The sequence below is a fragment of the Rhea pennata genome, chromosome 1 (genome assembly GCF_028389875.1).
Source record: "Rhea pennata isolate bPtePen1 chromosome 1, bPtePen1.pri, whole genome shotgun sequence".
NCBI lineage: Eukaryota > Metazoa > Chordata > Aves > Rheiformes > Rheidae > Rhea > Rhea pennata.
Window position 1 is genome coordinate 214,025,313 of NC_084663.1, and position 26,758 is coordinate 214,052,070.

At 47.4% G+C, this 26,758-nt stretch overlaps 1 protein-coding gene across 1 annotated transcript; it reads right to left on the reverse strand.

Moving 5' to 3' along the window:
* On the reverse strand, nt 1-25,563 carry MOGAT2 (monoacylglycerol O-acyltransferase 2). Its single transcript, XM_062578317.1, has 8 exons — nt 25,540-25,563; nt 25,194-25,325; nt 16,210-16,388; nt 4,169-4,373; nt 2,479-2,653; nt 2,131-2,330; nt 580-744; nt 1-100 (listed from the first exon to the last, which is right to left on the reverse strand). Exons 2-7 carry the CDS (start codon nt 25,285-25,287, stop codon nt 590-592), a joined length of 1,008 nt encoding a protein of 335 aa, XP_062434301.1. The 5' UTR covers nt 25,288-25,325; nt 25,540-25,563; the 3' UTR covers nt 1-100; nt 580-589.
* Between the last annotated feature and the right edge of the window lie 1,195 nt (nt 25,564-26,758).

The following is a 26,758-nucleotide window of genomic DNA, read 5'->3' on the forward strand; positions in this document are numbered from 1 at the left end:
AACAACACTTAAAAATATATATACATTCAGCAGAAATTATGGCTCATCATCCTGTTTCCATTAACTGGTCCAGGCTCGGCAGTCAGATAGATATTCCCATCTGTTACATAGAAAAAAAAAAAAAGCTGTGAATTTTCTCTGAAGTCAGAGAACTCAGAGAGCAGCAAAGGCCTAGATATCCGGGTAGATATCTTTGAGGACTTTTCCCAAAATGAACCTTTCCTTAGCTATCCTGAGAAAATGGCATTGAATTAAATGCAAAAGAAAGTTTTCATAATTCATTTGTATCTGGGAATATCTTGAAAACCTGGCCGTTAAATTTTAAATTTTCAAGAGGCGTTTTAATAGTGTTGAGTTGGTTTGGATGGGATTTTTGTTGTTGTTGTTCTTTTCACTTTTTCTGTGTGTCCTACAGAGAGAATATGAAAGCAGGCTCTAGATCCACACAAATGCTGGGAAAATCAAGTCTTGCTCCCTACACTGCATCAACCATATGTTGACTGCAGCAAAGGCAAGGTTGTGAATTAGTCCCAGAGACAGAGGAAAAGCTGGAGCTCGAAGCCTGTGGCTTAAACTCACATGAGGAGCTCTAAATAAATTCAAGGTGTCTGTCTTCAGGAATGTTGTATTTAGCTTTATGTTCCTCAAAGAGCTTGGACAATTCATCTAAGTATTTCTGATGTATTCGATCAACATCTTCCTCGGAGGGGTTGTGCTTCTTCTGCACAGGAATCGGCTTCCCAACTGCAAAACAACAGACATTAGGAGGAGCCACAACTTCCTCGGCATCAGGCATGTCTGGGTGCTTTTCTCAACTTAGTACAGGACTGGGCCCATCTTTCCATGGGGGGATTAATATGACCAGTCATATTTGTCTGGGAGGTTGGAAGGCAGCAGATAGGGAGGTGGAGGCTCAAATCCCAGCTCTGCTGTTGGTGACCTTTCAACATCAACTTAACATCTGGGCTTGGTTTTCCGAGACGTTCCCATATTGCCCTGGGAATCTCCATTGTGGACGGGGAAACTGAGGCATCGAGTCCCAAGTTACCTCTCTTGCTCTGGGTCTCGCTTTAATCGTGTTTGTCAAGCGGTGATGAGTTTCATCGCTCGCTGCCTAAGGCTGCTCTTCCTTGGACTAAGGAAGAGCCCTTGTGACACCCTGCGGCTTGTAAAACCATCGAGACAAGGCAAACAGGTTGTAAAACAATTAGAAGTAATTGCTGGCTGTCAAACCTAATCAACAGGGGTGAGCTCTGACCTTTCCAACCAGCCTCTTTAATTAGTCTTGTTCAGACCTTCAGCCCGTGCTCATGGGCTGAGCAGAGCAGTGGTGAAACCTGCAGAAACTTCTCCAAAACCAATGAGTTTTGTGAAATTTGGTCTCCCCCAGGCATGTGAGCACACAGAAGTGCAGCTACCCCTCTGCTATGGGGAGATGGGGTTTTATCCCCTGGGGTGGCAATGCAGCTGCCTTTACTCTGGGCTTTCTCAGTCCTAAGCTGAGCAACCCTGTGCACATGGGGGGGGGGTACATGTTGTTCACCTTCCGTGTTATCCCCTCTGCTTTAAACCTGCTCCCCTTCAGCTGATGTCCAGTTCCCGTGCTAAGCTGAGCTTGTGAAATCACCGCACGGACAGCTACAGTTTCAAGCCACCTGCAGGCTCGGGAAGCCGTTTCCAGACGTGTTTTTAAGTTTTTGTTTGCAACTGCTGCCAGATAATATTGCTATCTTAATGAAAGCCAAGACCTCGCTCTGGGGGCCTTTAAGCAGAGGGTATGTCCAGGCTGGTGAGCAAAACAGGGCCACGGCAGGGACACGGGCATTTTGCAAGGAGGAAGAGTGTATGGATGCAAACCATGCTGCACGGCTCACCCTCGAACCCCAAGAGCAATTTCTTTAAGTTGCTGACACAGCCATAGCTGCAGCGGTGATCTAGCCAGGAGGCAAAGCGACCTGAAACGTGTCTCTTCAGCATGCAAAAGCTCTGCTTTCACTGTGGGGCCACTCAAGCAGCCCCTCGAGGCTCTGCACGGTCGGCATCACGCCAGCCTGCCGAGGAGGGACTTACCCACGGTGCAGACGGGCCCGCGGTAGGGGGTGAGCCCGAAGCTGTCCTGGAGGGACTTACCCACAGTGTAGACGGGCCGACGGTAGGGGATGAGCCCGAAGCTGTACTGGAAGATGCCTCGTGCGTGGAAGAGAGGAAGGGAGACGCCCATGATCTGCTGGAGCCGGTGCTGGAGCTGCCGCAGACGGGAGCCCTTGGGGTTGCTGACCTGTTTGAAGAGCTCGTTCTCGCCGAAGGAGAAGATGGGGACCAGTGGGGTGCTGCAGGGAATGGGGGGGGCCAAGGCACAAGAGCTCAGCCCCGGGGCTCGAGAAGGGGTGCAAACACCTTCCCCCGCCCCAAATCGGTGCAGTGACCCCCTCCTTGACAAGCCTCGTGCTGCCTCCCCAGCTCCCTCCCCTGCATCACCCGTGCTCGATGGCCAAGCGGACGAAGCCCTTCCTCTTCCTCAGCAGCAAGACAAAGGATCCCGGCCGGGCGTCCAGCGCCTCCTGCGCCCCGCCGACAATGATGGTCAGCGCGTTGCCCCCCTCGGGCCGCCGCAGCACGTGGGATGCGCTCTCCTTGTCAGAGGACACCAGGCCTGGACGGCAGAGAGGAAGGAAAACGGGGATCTGTGAAACCAAACAAGACGACAGTTCTCTCGGGAGCTTTTTCCCTATTTCTCTAGTTCTGGAGAGGTGCTCGACACCTCGTTTTCACGGTTCTCCTGTGCAAGCTCAGCCTAGCTCCTCCAAGAGATGCTGGGTTCATGTTCAACCATATTGTGTGACCGTCCCATCTATGCTTTGCTGCCTGGCCCAGAAGCAAGAAATGGGAAAAGCACAGGAAAAAAAGTAAACCGAAAACTAGTTGCAGTCGGGCCCCAGGGGAAATCTGTTTCTGTTCGTTGTCAGATGAAGCCATGTCCAACCCTGAATCAGTCCAGAATGAAGCATTTTGTTAGGTTAAAATATGCAGGGATTTCAGGTGATATTACTATTTTAAAATGAAACTTAATATAGATTTGGCCCTTTGGTGTTATTTACTCACAAAGATTTGAAATCTTTAATTCAGAAACGGCAAAGCAAAGTGGTTTTGATTTAAAAAGAAAAAAATCCCTGTTTGGGCAGTTCCAATAATTTTGTAAGTAACACCTCTGTGTCAAATGGATCCAATCAACCTGCAAATGAGCTATGCACCCAGCTCTCACATTAGGGATTAAACCTTGGTCAGTAACTGTAGTAACTGTCTCGTATCTCACTGTTTTGATTCTTCACCATCCATGTAAATATTTTTTCCAGCAGCAGGAGCCAGGGTTTAGATGGAAAGCTGTGCAATGAATGCCTGAGGGTATATCCGATGGAGCTGGATGCTGAAGTTTAGTCTCTTGATTCCTGCCTCCATCTCCACCATGCGCCTTAACAAGATCCCCATTCATTTTAGGCTAAAACAGAGCTCACCACAGTTTATCTCTAGCATACAAATAGCCCTACAGTGTAGTTAGGTGCAGGCTTGGCTGCTTTAGGTCTGAAGATTTCTTTTACTGGTCACAAAGAAATGAATAAAGGAGCAGCATTTCCAATGGAGAGATGATCGATGGTGGGAGGAAGGCACCTCTGATCTCTCTGATGTCTCTTTCCCCTCTCTCTCTAATTTTTACCTATTTGTTTGCATTTCTTCTTCCTTTTCTGCCATTTCCTTCAGAAAGTTGTGTTTTTATCCTCAAGCATGCAACCTTGCTCTAACCCAAATGTTATTTGGGTGGAAAAAAAAATAAATATACGGGGTCACAGTGGGCTACATAGACAACGCCATTATATGATGTCTCGCCCAGTGCTGCCCTCAGCTCCATGGGGTCTGGTACATCAAATGGCAGAGAAAAAGAGCTAGGAAGGCAATTTTAGCATCAAACTGAGCACCTTCAGCATCTGTGCCACCTCCAGCAGTTGTTTCCATGCATTGAATCAGATTGGCCACAGATGGAGGCTACCAGACCCTGGCTGCTCTTCCCCAGCCTCCCCTGCGGTGTTCAATCTCTGCTCCCAAAAGGTATCCCACTCACCTGCCCTTCCCATGTCTCACTGGAGGTGTCCCCCCATGCAGCCACCCCTCTTACCTCCACTCATCAAGTATTCCCTGAAGAAGGGGATGCGAAACCACAGGGAGAGCATCATCAGGTGGGGAGTGATGCCTGGGAAGAGCATGGAGAACCCCGACGCCTCCGTGCAGAAATTGAGGAAGGCTCCCGCTGCCAGGACGCCGTGGGGGTGGAAGCCCAGCAGGTAGTTCTTCCGGGGGTCCAGCTCCGCTGTCTTCACCAGCTGGACACATGGACAGAGCCATGGTTTAGTGCTGGCACAGGAGCACTGGCCAAGGAGGGCTTCCCCAGGGGCACCACAGTTCCCTCAAAGGGAGGTCTAGACCAACTCGAGTGTTTTTTACTGAAATGCATTTCTTTGCCTCATTTCCCCCCCCCCCAAAAAAAAAAAAATGTCATTCCCAATGGCACAATTCTTCATTTTGTTTTGAGCCAGCCTAGATGCTGTTGGGAACTTTAAAAAGCCTCCTCCAGTACATTTTCTAGTAAGAAAACTACACACTTGTCAGCTATTCAGTCCCCACCAGCAGTGATGACTTTTGGGGAGGATAAAGGGAAGGGAAAGAGAGAAAGTGTCTGGATGTAACCCGTCCTCCAAAAGCCTGGATTTGTGTAATATTGACTCAGACCTGCTCAGCCTGCTTCTCCTAGTAGCCATAAATGGGCCCAGAGAAAAGTAACACAAAAACACAAAAAAGAGAGATTTCCCTGTGACTGTCTCAAGACCCACACAGTTCCAGCTCTGCAGATTTGCTCAACCAGATGTATTTCTGTCAGTTTAACAGCTCTCAGCAGCTCTATCATTCAAGCACTCAGCCAGTCTCCTCGAGAGCCCCCCAAAATTTTTAATAGCATCCTTTGGCAAAGGGTCTCATGGATCGCTGTCTGATATGTGAAAAACTATCTTCCTGGTCCTTTTAGATCTGTCTCTTATGTGAAATATGCTGTGATCCCCCCCCCCCCCGAGATCATCTTTTGGAGGAGACAATGAAGTACCAGCCTGACAACCCTCAGAGCAGTTGGTGTGACAAATCCAGTCTTGCCCTGCACCACTGAGTAGACCTTAGCATGCAAATAGTGGCCAGTAAGCATGCGACCCTAGCATAAGCAGTCAGAAGTTGAACCTGGGCTGGCACAAGTGCCTTTACACCTGTCCTCTGGGTGCCATGGGCACTCACTGCACTGGGGAAGTCAGGTCTTCTTCAAGGCTAGCTGTTATGGAGCCAAACTCAAAAGGGACTTCACAGAATCACAAACAGTTGAACAGAGCAGTTGAAGTTAGAAGGAACCTCTGGAGATCATCTAGTCCAACCCTTCTGCCACATAAAGCTTGTTTACCATAAAGCTTGGTCTCACCTAAAGTTTGTTGCCCAGGACCCTATCCAGATGGCTTTTGAGTATCTCCAAAGACAGACACTCCACAGCCTCTCTGAGCAACCTTGTGTGCATAAAGAAATGAAGCTTTGTGCATTTTAACGAGTTGTTCCTTCCACTGTTGTATTCCTGCTGTATTCAGGGAGCAGCTAATGGTGCATGTGCTTTCCCAGAAGCTGCTAGAGCAGCAGGTTAATCACGAGGATGTATTTTACTTTCTAACATTGGGGTTACTATCTCATCTGTCCTAAGACACTGTTGACTCTACACATGTGCCCATTCAAGTGCCTGTTCCTAATGAGGAGAATTGACAGAAAGGCCCAACCTGGATGCCCAGATGCATGGCTAGAAAGAGGGGCAGATGGCTGAATTACGAAGTATCCAGGGCCCCTGCCACGATTTGCTCATTCTGCAATAATCTCAGTTGACATCAATGTTTCCTGCATTCATCTTCTGCTTCCAAGAAGCCTTTCATCTCCATGTGATTTATAGCCAGGCAGGCGAGATGCTCAGAGGTGTCGGACGTCACTAAGTCTGAGAGCCTAGATGGACTGTCAGAGCAGGACTGAGAACGGGCTGTGGGTTATGTTGGGTGAATGTGGATCTCAGATTGTTTCTGTATTTGCATTTTCACCGTTATGGGCATGCTGACTTGAGGCAAACTGGAAGGGGAAAGAAAATATGGCTGGAGGGCGTATTAGGAAAAGCTGTGAGGATGATGACTAAGCTGAATGGCAAAAGAGTCCTGAAAAAAAATGTTCTATTCTGATTAATTCTGCCATTTGCACAATTCTGGGTAAAAAATAACGTAAAACCTACTGTGGCTATTCCCACCTTCTTCTGTCAGATCACAGCCAAGGGAGCTGTTGGCTTGGTGCTCACCTGAATGAAAGGAGAGGGACAATGCAGAACTGCAGGAAGAGAGGAGAGAGATTATTTTCCCTTAGGAAAGGCTGGATGCCAGTGGACCACAGATCTTCTCCATCAATTGATATTAAGGGTTCTTGTCTTCTTGGTAGTCCTTTCATTATGCTGCTATCAAACTGGCTGCTTTGTAGCCATGCTCTGATTTATGTTGGCAGTAGCAAACTAGCTTTTAAAATCATTTTTCAAATGAGCTTCTAGAGGTGCTTTCAGGAGAAATGAGCAGCCCTTGCTCGGGCTACATATAACCAAACTGTTCCTTTCCTGTTCTATTTCTGGTTGCTCATCATTTTCTCTTGACATTTTCCATTGAGATCACCCTGTGATGTATTTTGTTTGTTGCAATGCACACCTCTTTCCAGATACTGCATTTTTTTGTCTTGCACTGCAATACTATATTATTTATGGGACTTGTTTTGTGTGTGTTTGTTTTATTTTGTTTCTCCCAGGCTAATTTTGGCCACAGATAAAACTAAATTCAACCCTAGATGTTTTATGACGCCCCCAGATGGCATATCTCTTCTGATAAATGATTCCCTGTATCCCTAGTAGCCTTGATGCCATTGAAATCTTGATTTCTACTAGTCTAAAATGATCCTGGATTGGAATCCTCATTTGGGCCTTTTGAATCAGACTCACAAATGCATTTTGGAGCCTAAGGATGATCTGTGCACCCAACTCCATGCTCTAATCCACGGGCAACTACAAGTTTGGAGTCTGGTCACCCAACAGTTGGTGGCTTTGGCTGATGCTTCTGCAAGGGTTGTCCCTGCAATAATGCTGACAATCCTATCAACACGGTAAATTCTTTGCCTCTCTCAGTGTCGTGAACTGGCCAATTCCCAGGCATAAGCTAAAGAGGGGAGGAAAGGTCCCAGTCTCTGCCACACTGTCTAGAGGCCCCTTCCAACCCTGCCAATTCTATGATTCTATGACTCATTTTTGGGCAATATGTTCTGGCTGAGGATATTCCTCAGAAGTTCAGGTTGGAGCCACATTTTCTCAGCTAGCTTTAACTGTGGGTAGAGCTTGCAGCATGCACAGAGCTTCCTGTTTGGTTTGCACTTTCGTCTCTCTGCAATGACTCTGTTATGAGATCAAAGGCTGAGAGTCCTTCACAGGCTTACTGTCACAGCCAACCAAGGAGATAAGGCAGTGGTGTTTTCCTCGTGTGGTAGGCATGAGACCAACATGCAGAGAAATCAAGGAACTTGAACAAGACCAGGAAGGAAATCTGTAGTAGAGAACAAGGCTTGAAAAAATTTCTTAAACCCTGGGTCAGGCCCCTGGTCACTAAACCACCTTTCTTCTGGAAACTGTTTAACGCAGTAACTCGATCCCCTGATGTAGCTTGTTCCTGCTGTTTAGTCACTCCTTTCCATCCTCTTGTCAGAGGTCAGTTGGTCTATGAAGGGCTGTGAGTGCAGTGTTCCCAAACCATGAGGAAAGTTAATATCTGACACTGCACAGCCCAGGTTTTATACAATCCAGCCTTGAACTACGTAACTTGGCTACTCCGAAGGCTGCAGACCCGGGGTTGAGGTACAGCGGGGAAGGACTCTCCTCCCTCTTGGGTTGGCAAGCTGTTACTTCCTCATCTGTGGGGTGTCATTTGCTGCTCTATTCTTTCCGGGTGAGTTGAACTTTTAATAATTGTCAAAGGATTTAGGGGTCCAGCCAAGCAAATCTGTGCATAAACATCTAAGGAGGACAAGTTCTTAACCTAAGGTTTTCCTGTTAAGATAAGACCAGCCTCTCATCTCAGAGGGGTCTGAAGGATGGCGAATTAACATGAATGACCTGTGGCCTGAAGGCAAAGAGCTGTTGTCTGATCAGGGTAGGGCTGTGCTTTCCAAGTGGAGCTGTGGGTTTACTGGCTTCCCCAAGCTTTCCCTTGGATGAAGGTTTGTGTCCTGGAGGCAGCTGGCAGCACTTCAGTTCATATTGAACAAAAAGCAGTGGTGGAGGGAATGGGAGGGCAGAGGGGGTGGTGTGAGTCATGGATAGTCTGGGATCTGCTCCTGCTTTCTATGCCCTTTAGCAAGGGCCTCCTGGAGAGGGGATGAGATGGCTGCTGACAACAGTAGTAGCCCCTCATCAAGGGTGTTGTGAGGCCTGGCTACAGAGTGCAAAGCCTTCCAGTTGGGTGATCTTGGCCCTCCTAACAAATAAATTTAACCTTGTATTTTAAAGGACAACGTCTACTCTTTGCTTGGATCTCAGTGCATGATTTAAAGTGTAACTCAGGGTTTACAAAGGGTGTCTGCAATGGGATGGAGAAATCCTGCCCAAAAGGTCTCTGTATGTCTCCACAGAGGACAGAGGGAGCAGAGGGTAACTAACTTGAATACTGGTGTTTGCACAGCAAGGGTAAAGGCTGGAAGGCATGACAGTCTCCAGGGACACCAAAAGGCTGTCCACTCCTGCAGGTGGGAAGGACTGGGATACCCTCAGGGCTAGGCACAGCTGTGATGTGGGGGAGAGCCGGAAAGATTTTCCAGCTTGTGATGCATATGAAAAAAAGCAACACAGACTCTGAAGAGAACAAGACGGAAGCCACTGCTTGAGCCACCAGCAGAATAGACCAGAAACAGGAGTACAGTTCAGCCTTCAGTGCCTTTCTTAGATGTCTAAATGTACGTGTAGAAAGCTGTTCCTTCAAGCAGAGTTGGTTTGATGTTTATAGTTGTTTAGCACTCCCAATAACTTCTCGGTAGCTGAAACTCCCTTTCGCTCTGTCTGCTCAAAGTGTAGGTCCAAGACATGGTGAAACTCTGCCCAGTTCCCCTGGCTGCTGCCCACAGAGACGCGGGTGAAGCCTGCTCCGTGTGCTCCTCAGTCATGTCAGCAAAATGCATATGCCTGCTTTCAGGAGCTCTGATAAAAGCCCATGTACTGGTGAGGCTTTCAAGCAAATTAATCCAAATTAATTTTAAACTGGATTAGTTAAACCGCATTATCATCCCAAGTAGATGCTCTTAGCTGGAATTAAACTGGCCTTCGTTTGGTGTTTGTTTTGGTTTTTAATTCTTTTTGGAGTGGAATTAAGCTAATTGGAATTAAGGCTTTGTCAGTTCTGAGTGAATATGTCAGAACAGGAATTCAACACCAATTTAACAAGGCTGCTTTATTTTACCCCTTGAGATGGCTGAGATTTCTTGATTGTCCCTTGTGCACTGGTCTGTCCTGCCTCAGACCCTGATGGAAAGGAGGAAGGGTCATTCTCTGCGTAAGGCTGGTGCACAGACACTTGAGGAAAGTTAATTATCCCCGAGTCTGAAGGGCTAGAAGGCTGGACGCTCTATGCCAGCAAGCCCAGGAGATGAAGCAATGGCCAGGCCCCAGCCAGCCTTGTCTGTGGGGCTGGAGGGATTTAAAAGTGGTTAAGCAAGGAACTAGAGCATCAGGTTGAGATGCTATGAGCAGCTCATGGTTCCTACTTACCATGGTGACCCACAGCCAGGGAGGGCACTGACATGCCATGGCATCACATCCACAGGGATGTGTGACCATGTTGTGATAGGACACAGGGGCTGCATGGAGTTGCCCCAGCAGTCATTCACTGAGCAGAGGAGGATGTGGTCAGGACAGCTGGTTAGTGGGCCAGTTGCTTCCTCATTTAGAATCTCCAAAATTAAACTGTTATTGCATTTCTCATTCTGGCCCCAAACTCCTTTTCCTTAAATCCGTTCTTAAGTGATGGCTTAAGCACCAGGCTGCACTGCTCGCTGAAGGCAGGGTAGATGTCCATTCAGTTATGTCCTAAACAAATCTCTCAGATCCCTTGTCATCCACACAGACATCTCCAAAAAGCATCTCATGCAGGATGAAATACCCAGTCAGCTTCTCCATGAAAGAGCTCACCGAATGAGCTCAGTCCAAGGAAGGAGAAATTGCCCCTTGCAGTAAAGGGCTTTGCCAAGGAGAAGGGAAGTGGACAATCCATTCAAAGCCTTATCTGGCCCGGAAACCAAAGGAAGGGCAAATCTCTGAGCACTACCAGCAGCTGCCCAAGGAAATGGGCTGTAGGTCTCAACAGTGGAGAGACTCTGAGAAGGACAGTCTGAGAAAAAGAGAGCTCTGGGCACCGGGGTTTTCTCCAGGTGCCAAAATGCCAGGTTAGAGCTGTGTTTGCAGCACATTGCAGCATTATCAGCAGCTATAATCAGCAATTATAGTGGAGTCTGACCAGGCAGGTGGGTTTAAATTGGGACAGGGTGGCACTTCATCCCCTTCACTCCCCAAGCAGGAGAAAGATGGCAGCCTCAAACCACTTGAGTCCTCCCCAGTCTTGTGTAATGCTGCTTTTGGGGTCTTGGAAGCTCTCCCTTATTGAGGGGCTTAGGACAGCGCTTGGCAGCATTGATGGTAAGACACAGCTCTTTAGGCCTCTGGTGGGTCTGCCCTCAGCTATGGCCTACCTCTTAGTCAAAGCAAATGGTAAAGTTACCCAAGTGCAGAGAAGCAAGGTCATGGGATGAGAATCTCCTCAGGGGGAGGAAAGTGGCTTTGGGCCATTTGGCTATGTGCTGCTGTTGTCCTGATAATCCCTCTTCTCTCCTCCAGCCAATAAAAGAGTAAACTAAGAGTATCAGAAATTAAAAGTCATATTTAACGTCATGGGCCACAGCACAAGGTCCCAAGTTACAAACAATACCATTTTTCTATGAAAACAAAAAAAATATCCCTGATGGCTTGGTTCACGTGCACTTGAATTATCCCAGCTGTACGACGTCAGACACTCCCCCAGAACTGCAAAACACTCAAATAATCTCAGTCATGGTTTATGCAATTTTGAGAATGAATGAGATATAGGATCAAGTCATCCCAAATTTCTAGGGTTCAACTAATTCTCCAATGACACATTTTATTTACGCTAACAAAAAAAAAAATAAAAGAAAAAGAAAGAAAGAAAGAAAGAAAAACAGCAAGTCCCTAAGCACAATGCCAGAGACTGAGACTCTGCCAGTTGTTATAGATAGTAAGGTCCAGCTGGCACTTAGATAACCCCCAAGGTTGGTGAGAAATGTCCTGTGACTCTTGACAAGGGAAGAATAGTGTGATAAAGACCACAGGGACCTTTTCTAAACAGTAGGCACTTTTCAGGTTGCCTTGAATGAAACTGGTAAGGCAGTGCCTACTGTAGTTTTTTGAGGCTGTTGATGATCACAGCACCTGAAGACAAGATTTGTCCTTCTACAACTTCAGTTTTAGCTTCTTGTTGCTAGATTTAAGCTGTAACCTAGTCTGAGAGATCTGAAGGTGAGATATCCAGGCTAAGCTAAGCATCCAGCCTCCATCTGTAGTCAGTGAGAGAGACATTAACTTCTGTTTGAGGTAAAAGTAGGGATGACTCTTGTCAAACTTACACCTTCTCCATTTTGCTCCAACCCTCACCTTCTACATTTCTATGGTGCTTCTCAGCTGAGGTCCCCAAAGCACCTGGGTTGTATGAAGAAGGTCAGTGATGGCAGTCTTATGCTGACAGGAGAGGATAGGGATAGGGGAGAAGACACTGTGGAGATGTGCAATCACCTGGTCGTTTGATGCATGAATTCATGATCAGAAACAGTCTCTTACTGTGATGTGGGGTATGTTGCTTTGCATGCCATGGTGATAAGTGATATGCCTTCCAGAGGGGAAGGAGCTGTGCGAATGAAGAGGAGGGTTTGAGCAGAGATCTGTTAGTGGCAGATGCATTAACTGCTTTTTGAATACAGCATAGGTAGAACAGTCCAAAGTATCCAAATATCTCTCTGGAGGCACCATCCACCCACAGCAGATATCATTGTTCAGCCATGGTCTATCCCAAACAAATTCATTCTACATCTTTTGGGATATTTTCCCCACTTCTAATATCCAGCTCATTCACCCATATATGGCAGGCCTATCATGAGGGCATGCAAAAGAAGAAAGACTTGAAGAAGGTTAAAATGAAGGGAGAAGAAGCAAAGGTAACTTTCCTGGGCAACCTGATGGACTCCTCTTGGATTCTCCCTGCTTTCTTTTCTCTTTTAAAGTCACTCAAACTCATCACTCAAACTCATCGCAACATTCCTAGGACCTGTTTGACCCAAACCCTCAATTAAAATAGGCTTAAGCCCAAGGAGGGGGAAAACAAAACAAGTAATGAAGTGGCATCTCTGCAAGGGCCACATCAGCAGAGGGTGCTCCTTGCACATACTATGAAGGCAATGCTCAGAGGCTGTGAAAACATGACAGACATTTGCTGCAACAAGCAGCACAGTAAATTCACCCTGACCAGATCACCAGATAGCAGATGCTCATCCCAACCTCTTGCTACTTCCACAGCCCCAAACATGCCCAGGGAACCTTTACAGGCAGCATTTGAAAGCCACTTCCTAAAATAACAGAGGGCAGAGTGGAGCAGGCAGCTCCTTCTGCCTGCTCACCTCGAAGCACTGGTGCTTGACCACGCTGTTTGCTGTGGGATCTGGGAGGATTAGAAGCCACATTTAATCTTCCCAGAATGACTAATCCTCCCAGGCTAAACAAATTCAGTAAATACACAAATGCAGTGCCCACAGCAGCTGCTGTGCCACTTTTCCCACCCCATGTGTCCCCTCAGTCTCACCTCCACAGGCTCATCCCAGCTCCCTTCAGTAATGCTTGGAGCAGCAACTGCTTCCACTGGGCAGTGGGATGGTGCCTGGCATGATGGGGTGATGCCATGGCTGGGTCTCACCGAGCTCCCAGACTACAATTAGCATCCACCAATTGCTTACATTGCCAGATTTGTGCCTCCTAATAGATTTATTTTTTAGTAAAACCCTTTCCTAGCTGGAGCTTTGGGCAAATCCCCTCGTGGTCCGACCACAAGCCTGGCTCAGCTCTGCAGGGCAGCAAATAGTGTGGCAAAAGTAGTATTTAGAAAGTTTAGCTTCCAAGCTGCTAGAAAGAAGTTGGCTGGTGCTGAGCTATGATAGGAAATGCCTTCCATCCAAGGAGCCAAGCAGAACTGGGTTCTTCATTTGGGAAAGAAAGATGACTGATGGAGGATATAGCAGGGTATAAAATCGTGCATGGCGTGGGTAAGAGGGACAGGATTTAGCTGAGCTGCCTGGAGAGGTTTCAGTGAAACTAGCAGGTCAAATCAAGGCAGGAAGCTCTCCATGCAGCCTGTAGCTCATCTGAGGGACTCCTTGCTGCAGGAGGCTATGGATGCTAAAAGTTTGCTTGGGTTCATGTCATGATAAAACTTAGGAGACACATTGATCAAGGGCTGTTAAATCTGAAGACGCTTATTCTGGCTCAGGAAGTCCGTGAGCAAACAAAGTATCAAAGACGGAGAAATTATTCTAGGGAAATTTTTACACTACATGATTACTCAGTTCTTAAATCCTTTTTATTATTTTTACTTTCCGCAGTTTTTTTGTGGAGCTCCCTCCAACTTCTCTCAGACCAGCAGTGAGAAGAGCTCCTCCAAACCCTCCCTCAGTACCAGTGAGCTGCAGCCAAAACCAGTAGCAATGCTCCCTCTGCTGGTCTTACTGGTTCCTCGCATCCCTGCCTGGGAGTGACATCCTATGAAGGAAGGACAGATGGACAAACCAGCGTGGCCAGAGGTGTGGAGACCTGCTCCTAACCTGGTCCTGATGCTGCTGTGGCATTTGAGGAGGGGTCATGGCCTGCTGGAGGGATATGCAAAGAGGTGTCACTGAACTTTTAGATGTGTTTTAGGAGAGAGGCTGGTCCAACACTGCCCAGGCTGAGACTTCTGGCCACTGATAATTTATAGAATATATGTAATATAAAACCATTATATCCATACAAGCAGCTTATAGCAGTATTAGATTTTTCTATGGGAATCTTGAGACTGGAGAATATTTTCCTGGGAACCTACTTGATGCTTCCTATAAAACCTCATAAAATTTTACCTGTCCCTTACAGTAAAAGTCACCACTAACTTTGCTAGAATGTATTCCCATTCCTGCCCAGAAAACATGGCATAACTTTTGGGAGCCTTGCTTTGAAAGCCTGCCAGAAACCCTTTAAATCACTGTGAAGGCTCTGGATTAGAGCTCCAGCAATGAGATACATCATGATATTACACTCACTGTAGGACTTCAGCCTCCCTCTACTACCAAAGAAACATAGTGAGGCACTAGGATACACAGAGGACAGGCAGTCTTGCTCTGGAAGATGCCTTTGTAGAGGTTAAGGGAGATGCAGTTTACCAGCTGAGACATGGGAAGCTGTGAGAGTATTTGCCAGCACAAAATTAAATAGATTTATTTAAACCATCTCTAGCAGTGGAGGGGTAGGGCAATGGTCTAGTTCGATCTAACAAAGCACGTTTATCTCCTCTACCAGTTGCACCCAGGTCTGGTAAGACCAGAATTTACAACACCACTAACAAGTCATGGCCACAGTCATCCTCAGCCAGGGCTCTGCAGCACTGGTCTGAAATGAAGGTAGGATCCCCCTTGCAACCTGCACTCAGCTTTTCACAGAGGGCTCTCCAATACGCAACGCCGAAAAGCGCAGGGATTCAAAGACATTGGCAGTTCTGTGCATCTCTGGGGAAAAGTAAATCACAGTGGGTACTGTAAGAGCAAAATTTGCAAGCGACTCATTATTTTATGGCATCCTGGTGAAGTACAGGCTGATGTACAGGAACATGGCATGCAGGGATATATATGGAGTGGATATACCAAGGGGTGCTCAAGAGACTATAGCTGCTATTAGCAATGCTAAGGTTGTGCTGAGCTCCAAGCCATGCCTTGGGGGAGCATCTCTTTGTGTCCCAGTCTCTGTACCGGTCACGCTATGGCTGTTTTTGGGCCATTTTTGGCCCTGATAAAAACATATCTTGGATGAAGTGGTCCATAACCAAGCCAGAGAGGAGTATAAGGACAAGATGAATATTATAAAGAGGAGAGGGAAAATCAGTTCTCCCCATGGAAAGCTCTAATATTCTTGGTGCAACACGTGCTTTTGGGGGGATCTTAGAGGTACTACTTTCACAGGCAAATCTAAGTACATCTATGGCGTTGCTCTTCTGGACTGACACAGTTTACTGTGTAACAAGTGTCACTCCCACTCTGATGAAAAGGAGTAACATCTGGTGGGACATACTGCCTGTGTAACAAGGTTGTGAGTTGGCAAAGTTCTCATTTTGCCTGAAACATTAGGCTTTGCTGCATTGCTCAAATTTGCATTGACTCTGAGGCAGAACTTCATACCAGCCCATGCACTAATGCCACACCAAGGGAGTACTAATTAAAGGGTGAAGACTGGCTACATGCATTAAGAGTATGCCAGGCAATGTCACAGGACACTTACTGGGGAACAGCAGTATCTGTGAGTCTGCCCAGTGCACAGTCAACTTTACCCATCTGGCCTCTTCCTCAACAGAAGGAGATGTTGACCTTGCAGGGAGCCAGGAACTCTCAGATTTTGGTCAAAATTCAGCTCTGGGTAAATGCCAGGCAATGTGGAGAACATTGCACGTTGCAATATACACATAGGAAATGGGCAAGGGGAGACTTCCCTAATTCCTGGAATGCAGCAAAGTTAAATGAGTGTGTATTAAAGGATGTGGTTGTGAAAGTGCTGAACTACATTTTTGCTGGGTCATGCAGTAATCTTGAGAGCTGAGCAGACAATCCTGCCTCTTGCCTTCTGTCCAGACATCCTGGCCTCCTCTCCATGAGAGTGCCAGACCCACTTCCAAAACACTAAGGGCAAAAACAGATCCCTGGATCTCGTAAGAGATAAGAGAGGTTCGTGACACTTACCGTGATGGGGAAATAGTCCCTCATGTATCTCCAGACGACACTGTTCCGGATGACATGAATCCGCCTCCCACCTTTGTGGGGTGTTTCCCTGTCTATTAGCCACCATGCTGCGTAGAGGACACTGACCAGCCAAAAACGTGTGAAGAAGAGGCAGATGAAGAGAGCTATGCAGCACAGTCCTGAGAAAAAGAGCGAGGAAGTCAGTGGGCAGCGTGGATTACACAGGTGTTGGGAGAGGAAAGATCTTTTTTGCCCTTGGATGGAGCCCAAGCCTTCATTGGGCTCACTGCTTAATTATATTATTAATGCAAAGGCACCCTTGCTGCAAAGAGGTGATTTCTGCCCCAGGAACCTGGAGCTCAGCTGAGCACCTTCTTCCTTGTAGCAAACATCTACTTTCCCCAAAGCTGGTGCATCCCCCTCTTCCCTCAAGAAGGTGCATCCTTTCCTTGTCTTGCTCTTCTCCGAAGTCACTCTGACCTCTGTAAAGGTTATGTCATGTTGCCATGTTTTACCCCGAGACTCCTGTTCATGCCCCCTAATGGTATCTGCCTTTTTGCAGCAACTGCAAACTGTGTTCTGTCTGCAGAGTCTCCTGATTGCTTTGTCCCTAGCTGCCCACTATCTGTTTTGAATTAGTGTCTTTGACTTTTTTTCTCTTCCCATGTATAAGATTTTGCTTTTTAACAATTTTTATCTTATTGATTTTGGACCATTTCCTCACTTTCCCAGGTTCACTCTAAATTTTAGTCCTAACCTCTAGAGGATTTTCAATACTTTCAACTTGATGTCATCACAGATTTTATTAGTATGTTCTATTTCATTCCCTAAGTCATTAATGACTTGGGACATTCCCAAGTCAAGGCTTCCGGTCAAGGCTCAACTTTGTCCTCTACCTCCCTTCTCCCTCATAGACTGTGTCTTTGCAGGGGGAAGAAGAGAAGAAATGTCTGCATGAAAACTCACATCACTTGGCATGTTGCATCCCACCTAAGCCCAGCATTGTCTGTCTACACAGAAACCGGGAAGCACTGATGACCAACAAGCTGCCACATGGCAAAGCAGACGCCTTAGAAGGCGACTTGGAAATAGCAGTCAGAGCTGCGTCTTCTCCATCTGTCCCTCTGGAAGCCATGGCTGGCCCTAGTCCTCAAGGTGTTGTCTGGGAAGGGGTGAGACTGACCAAAAACCATGTTCATCCAAGCCCTTCACCTTCCCCAGCTCATGGCTGTATCATGTGGCAGGTTACGTACTTTGCTCTTCTTGGGTTCCTCATCACAGATACAGGACCAAGGGCACAGAAACATGGGGTGGAGATGCTTTTGTTCAGACTCAGCTCCAGTTGAGGGATAGACATACCAATGCAGTTATCTGAGATCTGGATTTTCATATTTGCAGACATCGTGTGGCATCTGCCATCTCCCGTTCATCTCATCCAAGGCCCATTAGGGAAGAGGCACGTAGTGCTCTCATCTGAGAGCTTCCTTGAACCTCCTACTTGCTTTTATTTAACAGAAAGCATTACCTAGTCCACAGTCTTTTTTGTGTGCTAAACATGCCCATCTGTGATATGTCACCCTGATCCTAAAGGTTTATGTGTGAAAACAAATCCCTGTCCCCCTTTTAAAATGTTGTTATGACAGCGCTAGGAACTCCTGCAGAAAAAGCAATAACCTAGCAGATCCCTAAAGCTGAAATAGGATCTCATGTCCTCGTGCAGATAAACACACTGGGTCAAGCAGCATTTTAACAGAAAGGCAAGGCAGCACTAAAAACAGTGCATCGAAAAACACAGCAGCTCCCCACATAGCAACAGGTCCAACGTGCCAGTGCTCTCCTCTGCAAACCTCCAGGTCACAAAGAACTGCTGCACCCAACCTGGCACCACTCCTCTGGTGTGCCACAAACTCAGTCTTTGTAACACTCGAGGAAAATAGCATCCAACATTTAAAAAGGCTCCATGGGCCAGAAAAAAAAATAAATGCTGCTTAAGGAACTCTCCATAGGTTGAGCTTTTACTTCACCTGTGAGCCAGGTCACTGAGCCTGCTACAAAATTATGCAATATCTAATTCTTTTTTTATTACACCATGCAAAGCCCAAAGTACACTCTGCAAGAAAAAAAGAGTTGCTCTGGTTCAAATCCATGTGCTCGTCCTCCAAGTGAGGCTTTATCTTGCGATTATATAATTATTATTTCTTTTTTTTTGGACTCATTTGTAGTTCAACTTCATGCAGGGCAGAATTTGCACATAAAGACCTTCACTCAATCTTAATACTGTGCTTTCCAAATCTCATAGTGCCCTGGCTTCTATGAGACAGGAGGCCATTCCTATCACAGTACAGATTATAAGTCTGAAAGGTACTGTGGATGGGATCAAAAAGATGGGAGAGTTTCAGAAAATGTACAGTTAAATCCTACTACCTGCACCCAAGCCAAACCCAGTCCCAGTTTCCCTGCAGACCTCTATAAGTCAAACTCTTAGATGAAAGCATAACAAATGTAGTATGATGCCATGGGTTAGATACCAAGATTTCTGGTTTACCAGTCCAAGCACATTTGTCACAGAGCTGTATCACTGCTTCCTCGGAGCTGTGTCCAGTCCCCACGCTGAGCTCTGGCATCAGTTATGCTACCTTCGACTTCTTCATGCAGGGTTCCCTTCACCAGTGCCACCTTGGCCTCTTTTAGGTTGCACAGATGACTTCTTAAGTCCTGAGTCTCTCTGTTTTCCAAGCCACCGAAAATAATCCTCTCACCTGAGAAATTGCCAAATCTTACATCCATTTAAGTTAAGGGCTAGAGGGATGGATTCAGAAGCTTCAGTAGCTAAAATCTGTTTGTATACACATAAATCCCAATCCTTCCTCAACCAGTGTAAACAACATCAGTAGCTAATGGGAAACATACACTCCCTTTCCTCCATGGTTTGTCTTGTGTTCCCAAAGACAGAACAGCAAAGACAGCCTAAAGCCATGTCCTTACCTCTTCTGCTTATTTTCCGCAGGACAAAGCAGAGTGGATTGCTGACAAGTAGAGAAATGTTCTGTGTTGTGAGGTTATTTCCAAAAATCTTTGCTTTATTCTTTCTTTTCTTGCTTCTTGTTCCCTTTACAAGAGACCCTGTGGGCAGCTCTGCTTTAAGGAAGAGACACGGAGCAACATGGGTCTCTGACCAAAGATGTAATCATCTATGTCTCAAAGGCCTTAATGGAACAAAGCTTCTGCGGAGGAAATGGGAAAATGATGGGACCCCAAATAGCAAACCCATGGGCATGTTTGGAAGGGTCATTCTGGAGTCTCAGTAGAAGAAACTGCCACATCTAGGTCTTGTGAAGACTTAGAGAGCCTGAGAGGCATGGAGGTAGAGACCAAGCTGAAGGTGGTTTGGGCTGTTCCTCCTGTAAGCTGTAGAGAGAAAGGGTATAGAGCAAACAAGAAGGTGGGACTCCTTCAGATGAAGTGGTCTTCTCCTAGAGGCTTGAACACATCACCTTCTGCCAACGCATCTGCTGAGATCAAGGTGAGCTGCTCACAAAGCCATAGGCGATACAGCAGTGAGGTGGTACAGGAATCTGGCCCCATGCTTGGGAGTCGGGTAAGCCCAATGCAGAAAGATGAGAGTTTCTTCTCTGCCCCTCTTTGGAACAGGCAGCTCTTCAGAGCTGTCCAGATGAGAGCCACGTTTCCCTCAGCATCTTCCTTCCTACAAACAACTGTCATTTTCTGGGCTACCTGCCAGACAAGCACTTTAAAGACTATAAAGAACATGGCATTATGCCCTTGGCTGGGGAAGCTAAGTAGATCTCTCCCTTCTGGGGCCAAACTGCAGATTATGTACAACCCAATGTGCCCATGAAAGAATTCATGAAGGGTTATTGGGTCTCGGAAATGCTGCTGGAATAGAGGACAGTCTGAGTCATGGGGGGAGAAATCTGCCAAGCCTACCGTTCATTAGAAACTAGTCTTTGAACCCAATTGGCTGACAGGTTGCTGCAGTGGTAGGAAATGTAGGGACAACTGAATTGTCACTTGACAGGCTCTATGGCGTGGATGGGGACTGCAGGCTTATCAGACACACAAATGGCAATGTGATGTGGTTATAATACTGCTTGTCTTGCTACCTTTGCTCTTTAAGGGAGCAGGAGGGGAGAAGTACCTTCAGTATTCAGTAGTAGCATTGCTACCTTATCTACCTTCCACCTTTGGGTCCCTGTAATCCCTCGTTTCCAGTCCCAGCCTGAGATCTTTCAGAGTGAGATTGCATGTTGAGGAGGAACAACCAGGTTTGAGGGTGCAGGGGCATGCAGATGCAAGCTGGAGCAAGCAGATGTGATCCTCATCTTCTCGCTGCAGAGGTCTGGACTCCTGTGGGGGAGCCCATCCAGGCAAACTGAATTTTTTTAAAAAACAACGGTCTGCACAAATATTGCCCGGTGCTCAGTCAGATGATTTAGTGTTAGAATACAATCTCTGTCCATGTCCCAGGGAAGCCCAGAACTAATAAAGTACAGAAGAGGCTTAAACTCTTAGAGTCAGTCCTTTCAAGACAGAGGGCATCACTATGAGCCTTAAGAGAGAGTCTGAGGGCATCAGGTGTGCCTTTGCAATCACATCAGTTCAGCTGGCTGAAAATGGCCAGATAGTCATAGGCTGGGCTGGGATTATCTGGTGTATTATCCACACTACCATGGGAAGTGGAAAGAGATCCCATCAACGAAATGGCTCTTAACAAGAAGGAAAGCTCCATACAGACACTAAATCTTACACTTTCTGTTCAGGCAAGACGCCAAGAACTTTCTCTGAGGAGATCCATGGTAAGACTATGTGATGAAGCAGTCATAGGATGTTCCTGGATTGCTGGGCCACCAAGATTCACACCCAGCTGTTGTCTGTGAGGCCAACCAGCCCATTGACTAAGGATGCTCCTGAAGCATTTCATTGTGCTTCAGAACCTGGCATCTTGTGTCTCCATAGCTGTAAGGGAGTCAGCAAAGACAAGACACATCTGTCTGGATGCAATGGAGTCCTTCGCAAGGCAGGTCATTTCCTGGGACAAAAAGAGAAGTATTTTGTGAGAGATTCCTGCACTGAGTAGTTTCTTTTCAAGCTGCATTTTCTTTCCTGAATGAAAACAATCCAAGTGGTGGAGGATGCTCTCCAGGATGTGTCTGTTGAATGGTTAGGCACAGCAGCTTTGGGATGCATGGGCCAGAGAGAGGAAGAGTTTCATAGATAGAGGAGACCCTTCATCTTGGCAGCTGCTGGTGCCTTTTTTTTGCAGAGAGATCAGCCCTGCAGTATGGTTGCCCAATACCATGGGCACTTCACATACTACCTATGCCAGGGACTCTAAGTGAGCCAGGGGCTATTAGCACATGGAAGAGTCTTCTGTCCAAGTCAAAACAGGGAACATGTCCCCGTCAAAGAGGTACTGGGCCCCAACATTGCTGATAACCCAGCATTTGCTCATTCAACCTAAAGAAGGGAAAATAGCCTTTGAAAAGAGGTTTTTGCTTTTGCAGCAGCATCAAAGCAGGGCAGATTCACACTGCACTTGTCAGGAGGGTTTGTGAGCTGCAGGCTGCTGAGGCTGCATATGCCAGCCTAGAGCCAGGTCCCGTGCAACCCAGCACAACCAAGTCCAGCATCAAGGCCTGGCTACCACACGCTGTGGACTACACTCCACTGCCAAGGTGGACTGACCCATGTGGGCACCACGTGCCCTTTGAGCCAGCCCTGGCGACTGAAAGAGTTCAAAGAGTGGGTGTCACTTGCGCTGGATAAATTGGGTCTGCAAAGAGAGCGTGCATGTATCTCCTGCCTCTCCAAAGGGCTTGTAAGCATGTTCTCTGCCCAGATGCAACTAGATTCATCCCTAAGCCTGAGCACGTAGAGCCAGGGGGTGAGAGAAGGTTGAGGGAAGCAGTGGACCAGGCATGGGCACCAGCGTGCTGATTTTGGTGCCTGCAGCAGCCCAGCCCCATCGCATTACACAAGGGCACTGGTCAGTCCTGAGATTCTCCACAGCAGGTGGGGAAGGCCATGGGGTTGCTGCCCCATTGCTTGCACGCTCATCCTTGCACTGTGCGCTCTTCCAACCGCTGTCGGCATCTGAAGTAAATGGCACCTTTTGTTTCGTCCCTTTTCACCGGTGCCCTTGCCAGGGGCATCCTTGAGAAAACCGGCAGCGTGGATAACGCCTGCCTGCTGAGAGAGACAGGCAAGGTCAAGCTTCTGCATTCATCCAGCGCCCCGCGGAGAATGAATGAGCCCCTTGCTCTGCATGCCCCAGCTGCCCCTTTCTCCTCTTGCAGGAGCACATTTGCACAACCATAGCAACGGCTGCCAGTGGGCTCTTCAGCCAAAGAACCCTGCAAATGTCTGGCACTGACTGATTGCATGTTTTTGAGAGGCTTTATCTGGCAGCAGAAACACGAGTCCTCCTCAGAAAGAGAAGAGCAGCCGGTGAGCAAGCCCTGTTCATGGAGGGTCTTATTTTTGAGCCTGAGGGTTATGACCAGCTGCAGCACAAGGTGTGTGCTCAGCAGCTTGTCGGATAAAACCGAGGGCATCGCTTAGCACTGAGCTTTTTAAGTTGCTAAAACTGAGAACTTTCTGGTGGGAAAGCTCCAGGCTTAAAGAAACTTTGGAAAAAGAAACAAACCAGATGGAATCACTCCACATTTAGCTATGACCCTGCTTATACCTTTCCCATGATTTTTTTTTAGCTGCTTTTGGTTTCAAAATGTGCCACAAAAGCCAAAATCAAAGCAAAAAGAGCAAAAATGTTCTAGAGGAAGATAGTAATCTCTGGGAGTCCAGTCACCCAGGAGTGCTCAGTATGGGGGTTCATCCTTGCTCACAGCAAACTACATCTCCCTGCAGGAGACAGAGCCTGTGTCTTGAGCAGCTCCATGTTACTACCCAATTGTGGAGAAACTCCAGAGGATTCCTCCCTCCCACTCATTTTCTACCTTTCAGCTGACTCCAGCAGTCGCTCCTCGTTTTCGTCACTGAAAAGTCAAGTGGCAACTTGACCCGGCACCCACTGTGCCTGCCTAAAGTGCAAGCTATTTTGCTGAAAGAACCATTAAAACTCCATGAGCCCAGACTGCATTCATGCTGGGAATGGTGACGTGTTGTTGATGGCCTGGCTGAACATCATGGTCACATCTTGACTGCACCCCATCATTCCCAAGTGCTCCAAAAAGAAACCCAGGCACACTGGGGCTGGGAGGGAGCCACAGGGCACCCTGTGTGTCGCTAGCCTGACCAGTCAGGTCTAGGGCTGCATGGCTTCTTCCAGAGTCCCCCTTGCCTGTGCTGCTAACAAAGCCCATCAGGCCTCCTGCAAGGCAGTCTCCGTGCTTGGCAATATTTAGGGGAAAAATTCATCACAGCTGGGATCTCTTCTGAACTAGAAGAGCCTCAGGACTTATAACATGAGTCCCAGGTGTGTCCAGGTGGACATAAGTCCACTAAGCAGCCCCACTCTGCAATACGTTAACCATGCTTTGCAGCAGTTCAACCAGACATACCAGTGTCACTCCGGAATATTCCCCTCCATCTGGAGAGGGAAGATCTCTGGGTTGTCTCAGAACAACCAAAAGGAGACACACCAGTTCTGTCTCTCCTAGGCGTCTCAGCACAGCCCATTTGCTGACTCTGTGGGCTAATGGCATTGCTCAGCTCATGTCCATTTTGCTAATTCTCTTCTCTGCCAGCAAAGAGCAGCTTCACCCATCCTCACTATTAGCAGTGTTCCCTGGCCTGTGTCCAAGAACAGTTTGTCAGAGTGTTACTCAGCATGGGCCTACGAATAGCCACACCATCTGGACCATTATGTCCCAGAGATCTGGCCCATGAGACACCGGTGCAGAGGTAGTTGCAGCAGGATTTGCAAAGAGACTTCTCAAAAACTTAATGAAGCTTCAAAAGCATAGCCTATGCTCTCTCTGCAGATGTTGTTTTGGGGGTGCTTATGTGCCAGGACCTGTATGTGCCCAAGACCTGCAACCTCAGGTCTCTGTGTGTCCAACACTAGTTAACAACTATCTTACCACAACAAGATGATAACTTTCCACAGACACCAAAGACCAAGCCGTCTCAGATTAAGAAGCCAGCTGGCATGGCTGGAGGGATGATGGGAGAACGTCACCTTCTAGCTTAGCTGTAAACCCCTCACCCTGGAAAAGTTGCATCTTCTGGTATCTGGCACCAAGTTTCCCATCTTCTGACTTCCTCCTATCCAAAACTGCTTCTTTCTCTTTTTCACCTGATACCCTCTCTGCAGGAGCAGGTTTGTCAGGGTCCCAGTTTGCTGATCTGATTTCTCATGATGACCCCTGAGCAGGGCAGCACCTTAGACCAGGAGCAGATTAAACCTAAAGAGCAGGAGACGCTGAACCCCTGCCACAGGTTCAGCTTCTGTGTAAGACCCGCAGACGTGCCCAAGCACACAGACACACAGACGCACAACTTCCCCAGTGCCACTGCAACCAGAGTGAGTGGTGGCAAATGAGGAGAAGAAGCTGCTTTAGTGAGACAGAGCTGCCCATACTGCTCTTCCTAAAAAAGACACTATCATACAGTGAGACGAGTGGAGACACGTGAGAACAACTCTGATCTGCATGGCTGATGGTAATTGCTTGTCCTAAAGTGGCCTGGGATTCACTGCAGTATCCCAGAAGATGCTTTTAATGCTTTTTTTTCTTCAGTCATCTCTTGAGGTTGGGGCAAAAGCCGCCCTTATTTCTCCCCCAGGCCTCCAGCAATGCCCTGGCCTGGCGCCAGTCCTAGCCTTGCATTGCACTAACCTGCTGTAGGATATCTAGGGTCTGCTCACCCCCTGACTCAGTTTCCCTCCTCAGTCCAAGCTCTTTTGGCTTTTGTGACAGGAATATGTGGTGCCTTTCCTGCAAGGGGAAAAATACTCCTATAAATAATAAAAAAAATAGAAAGTAAACGAAGAAATCTCTTACCTAGAGCTATGAAGCTGAAGACCCACTGAACCACAGATGCAGTCTGAAGCCTCCTTTGCAGCGGCAGACAGAGCGGAGCAAACTCGACCTTCATCTTGGGCTCGGCGCGCACGTCTTGCGAGGAGAAGGAAGCTGCACAAAGGGCAAATGCAAAGTACAAAGTCGTTTGCCAATATCTCCCCGATCTTACAGTAAGAGGGGTTGTGCAACATACAGTGGTGGTGGTGGCTGCACGCAGCGAACTTCCCACGGGGGGAGGAAAGGGCCACCACTAGGAACTGTCAGTGATTTTATGTAAATGTGACTCTCCCAGCATGGTTTGGTGGTGAGGATTTCCTGCTTTTACCTCCCGTATCTGGGAAGGAAGCTCCTTTTAGGACCCCGATTTGCCTTTACATGTGTGTTTCCTCATGGTAGGCACTTCTCCCTTCAAATTTTTCAGTACTTGGATGCTCCAAGAGAAGATGAGGGCTGTTTGGCATTCCTGCGTGTGAGCCAGGCATGACCACCGGTGATTTATTTTTCTTTCTCCCTGAAAAAAAACACTCTCTGCTCAGCGGGAAGGGACAAACATGAGTAGGTCACTTGTGTATGAAGACCATATAGAGCTAAAAGTCCCCGTGAAAATTTTCTCCAGCATTGCTACTTAGGAAGAGGAAAACCCAACCAACCCTTGTGTTAAAGTAACCACAGGGAGAGAGCAGTGCAAGGGAGTTTTTTTGGGGAACAGTGCCTGCAGGGGAGGGAGGAAAAAGGCTTTGCTGAAGAGCGGCTTTGTTATTCAAAATGTGCAGTGCATAGATAAGGCTCCAGATTGGGTCTGCTGCCCTTTGCAAAGCTATGGATGGAGATCAGCCCGAGCCAAGGAGCAGCATAAACAACATGGGTGTTTCAGGGCTGAGCTCAGGGTGTTTCAGGGCTGAGCTCAGGGGTACCTGAAACACCTCACAGCACTGCTGGGAATGGATGGAAGGAGCAGACGACCTATGTGCATCCTTGCATATGCTTAGGAGTATGTCTGTGGATGCATCAGAAAGTATCACCTCCCTTTTGCATTTGACCTCACCTCCAAGCAGATGCATAGGCTGCAGCTCTGCCTAATCACATTTAAAAGGCTGCAATTTGCTGGCTGGAAAAAAAAATCAGAAACTTGGGGGAAAAAAAGTCCTTGGGGAAATGGTAAGCCACTCAGGTAAACAAAGAAATCATCTCGTGAGAGGCCCGAGGAAAGCAAGGGTCTCCTTGTAACCAGGCTACAGAACAACAGCACAACAGGCTGAATTAAACAATAAGCTGATCTAGTTTGAAAGCGCCAGCGTGCACACAAAGGCACTGCTTGCTTGTCCAAGGGGCATTTCAAAGCCCCGGGCTCACCATGGCCAAGAACGGCAGAACAAAACCGAAGGCAACCCTTGACAAAAACAGACTGGAGGTGCTGGTTAAAGAATAATCCCTCCTTTTTGTAAGGCTCTAGGAACACAGCAGACTATATTAATTTACGTTGGTTAGATTCCCTTTTCCTGTCACCAAAAACAAACCATCTAGGGTGAAACCCCTAGGGTTCA

Bases quoted from the DNA above. Each gene is read 5' to 3' on its own strand.
- MOGAT2 (XM_062578317.1), bottom strand. From the start codon at position 25,287: ATGAAGGTCGAGTTTGCTCCGCTCTGTCTGCCGCTGCAAAGGAGGCTT. The intron at 2,654-4,168 runs GTAAGAGGGGTG...TCTGCCGTCCAG, and splicing joins GGAATACTTGATGAGTGGAG to GCCTGGTGTCCTCTGACAAG. The intron at 745-2,130 runs GTAAGTCCCTCC...GTTGTTTTGCAG, and splicing joins TCGGCCCGTCTACACTGTGG to TTGGGAAGCCGATTCCTGTG.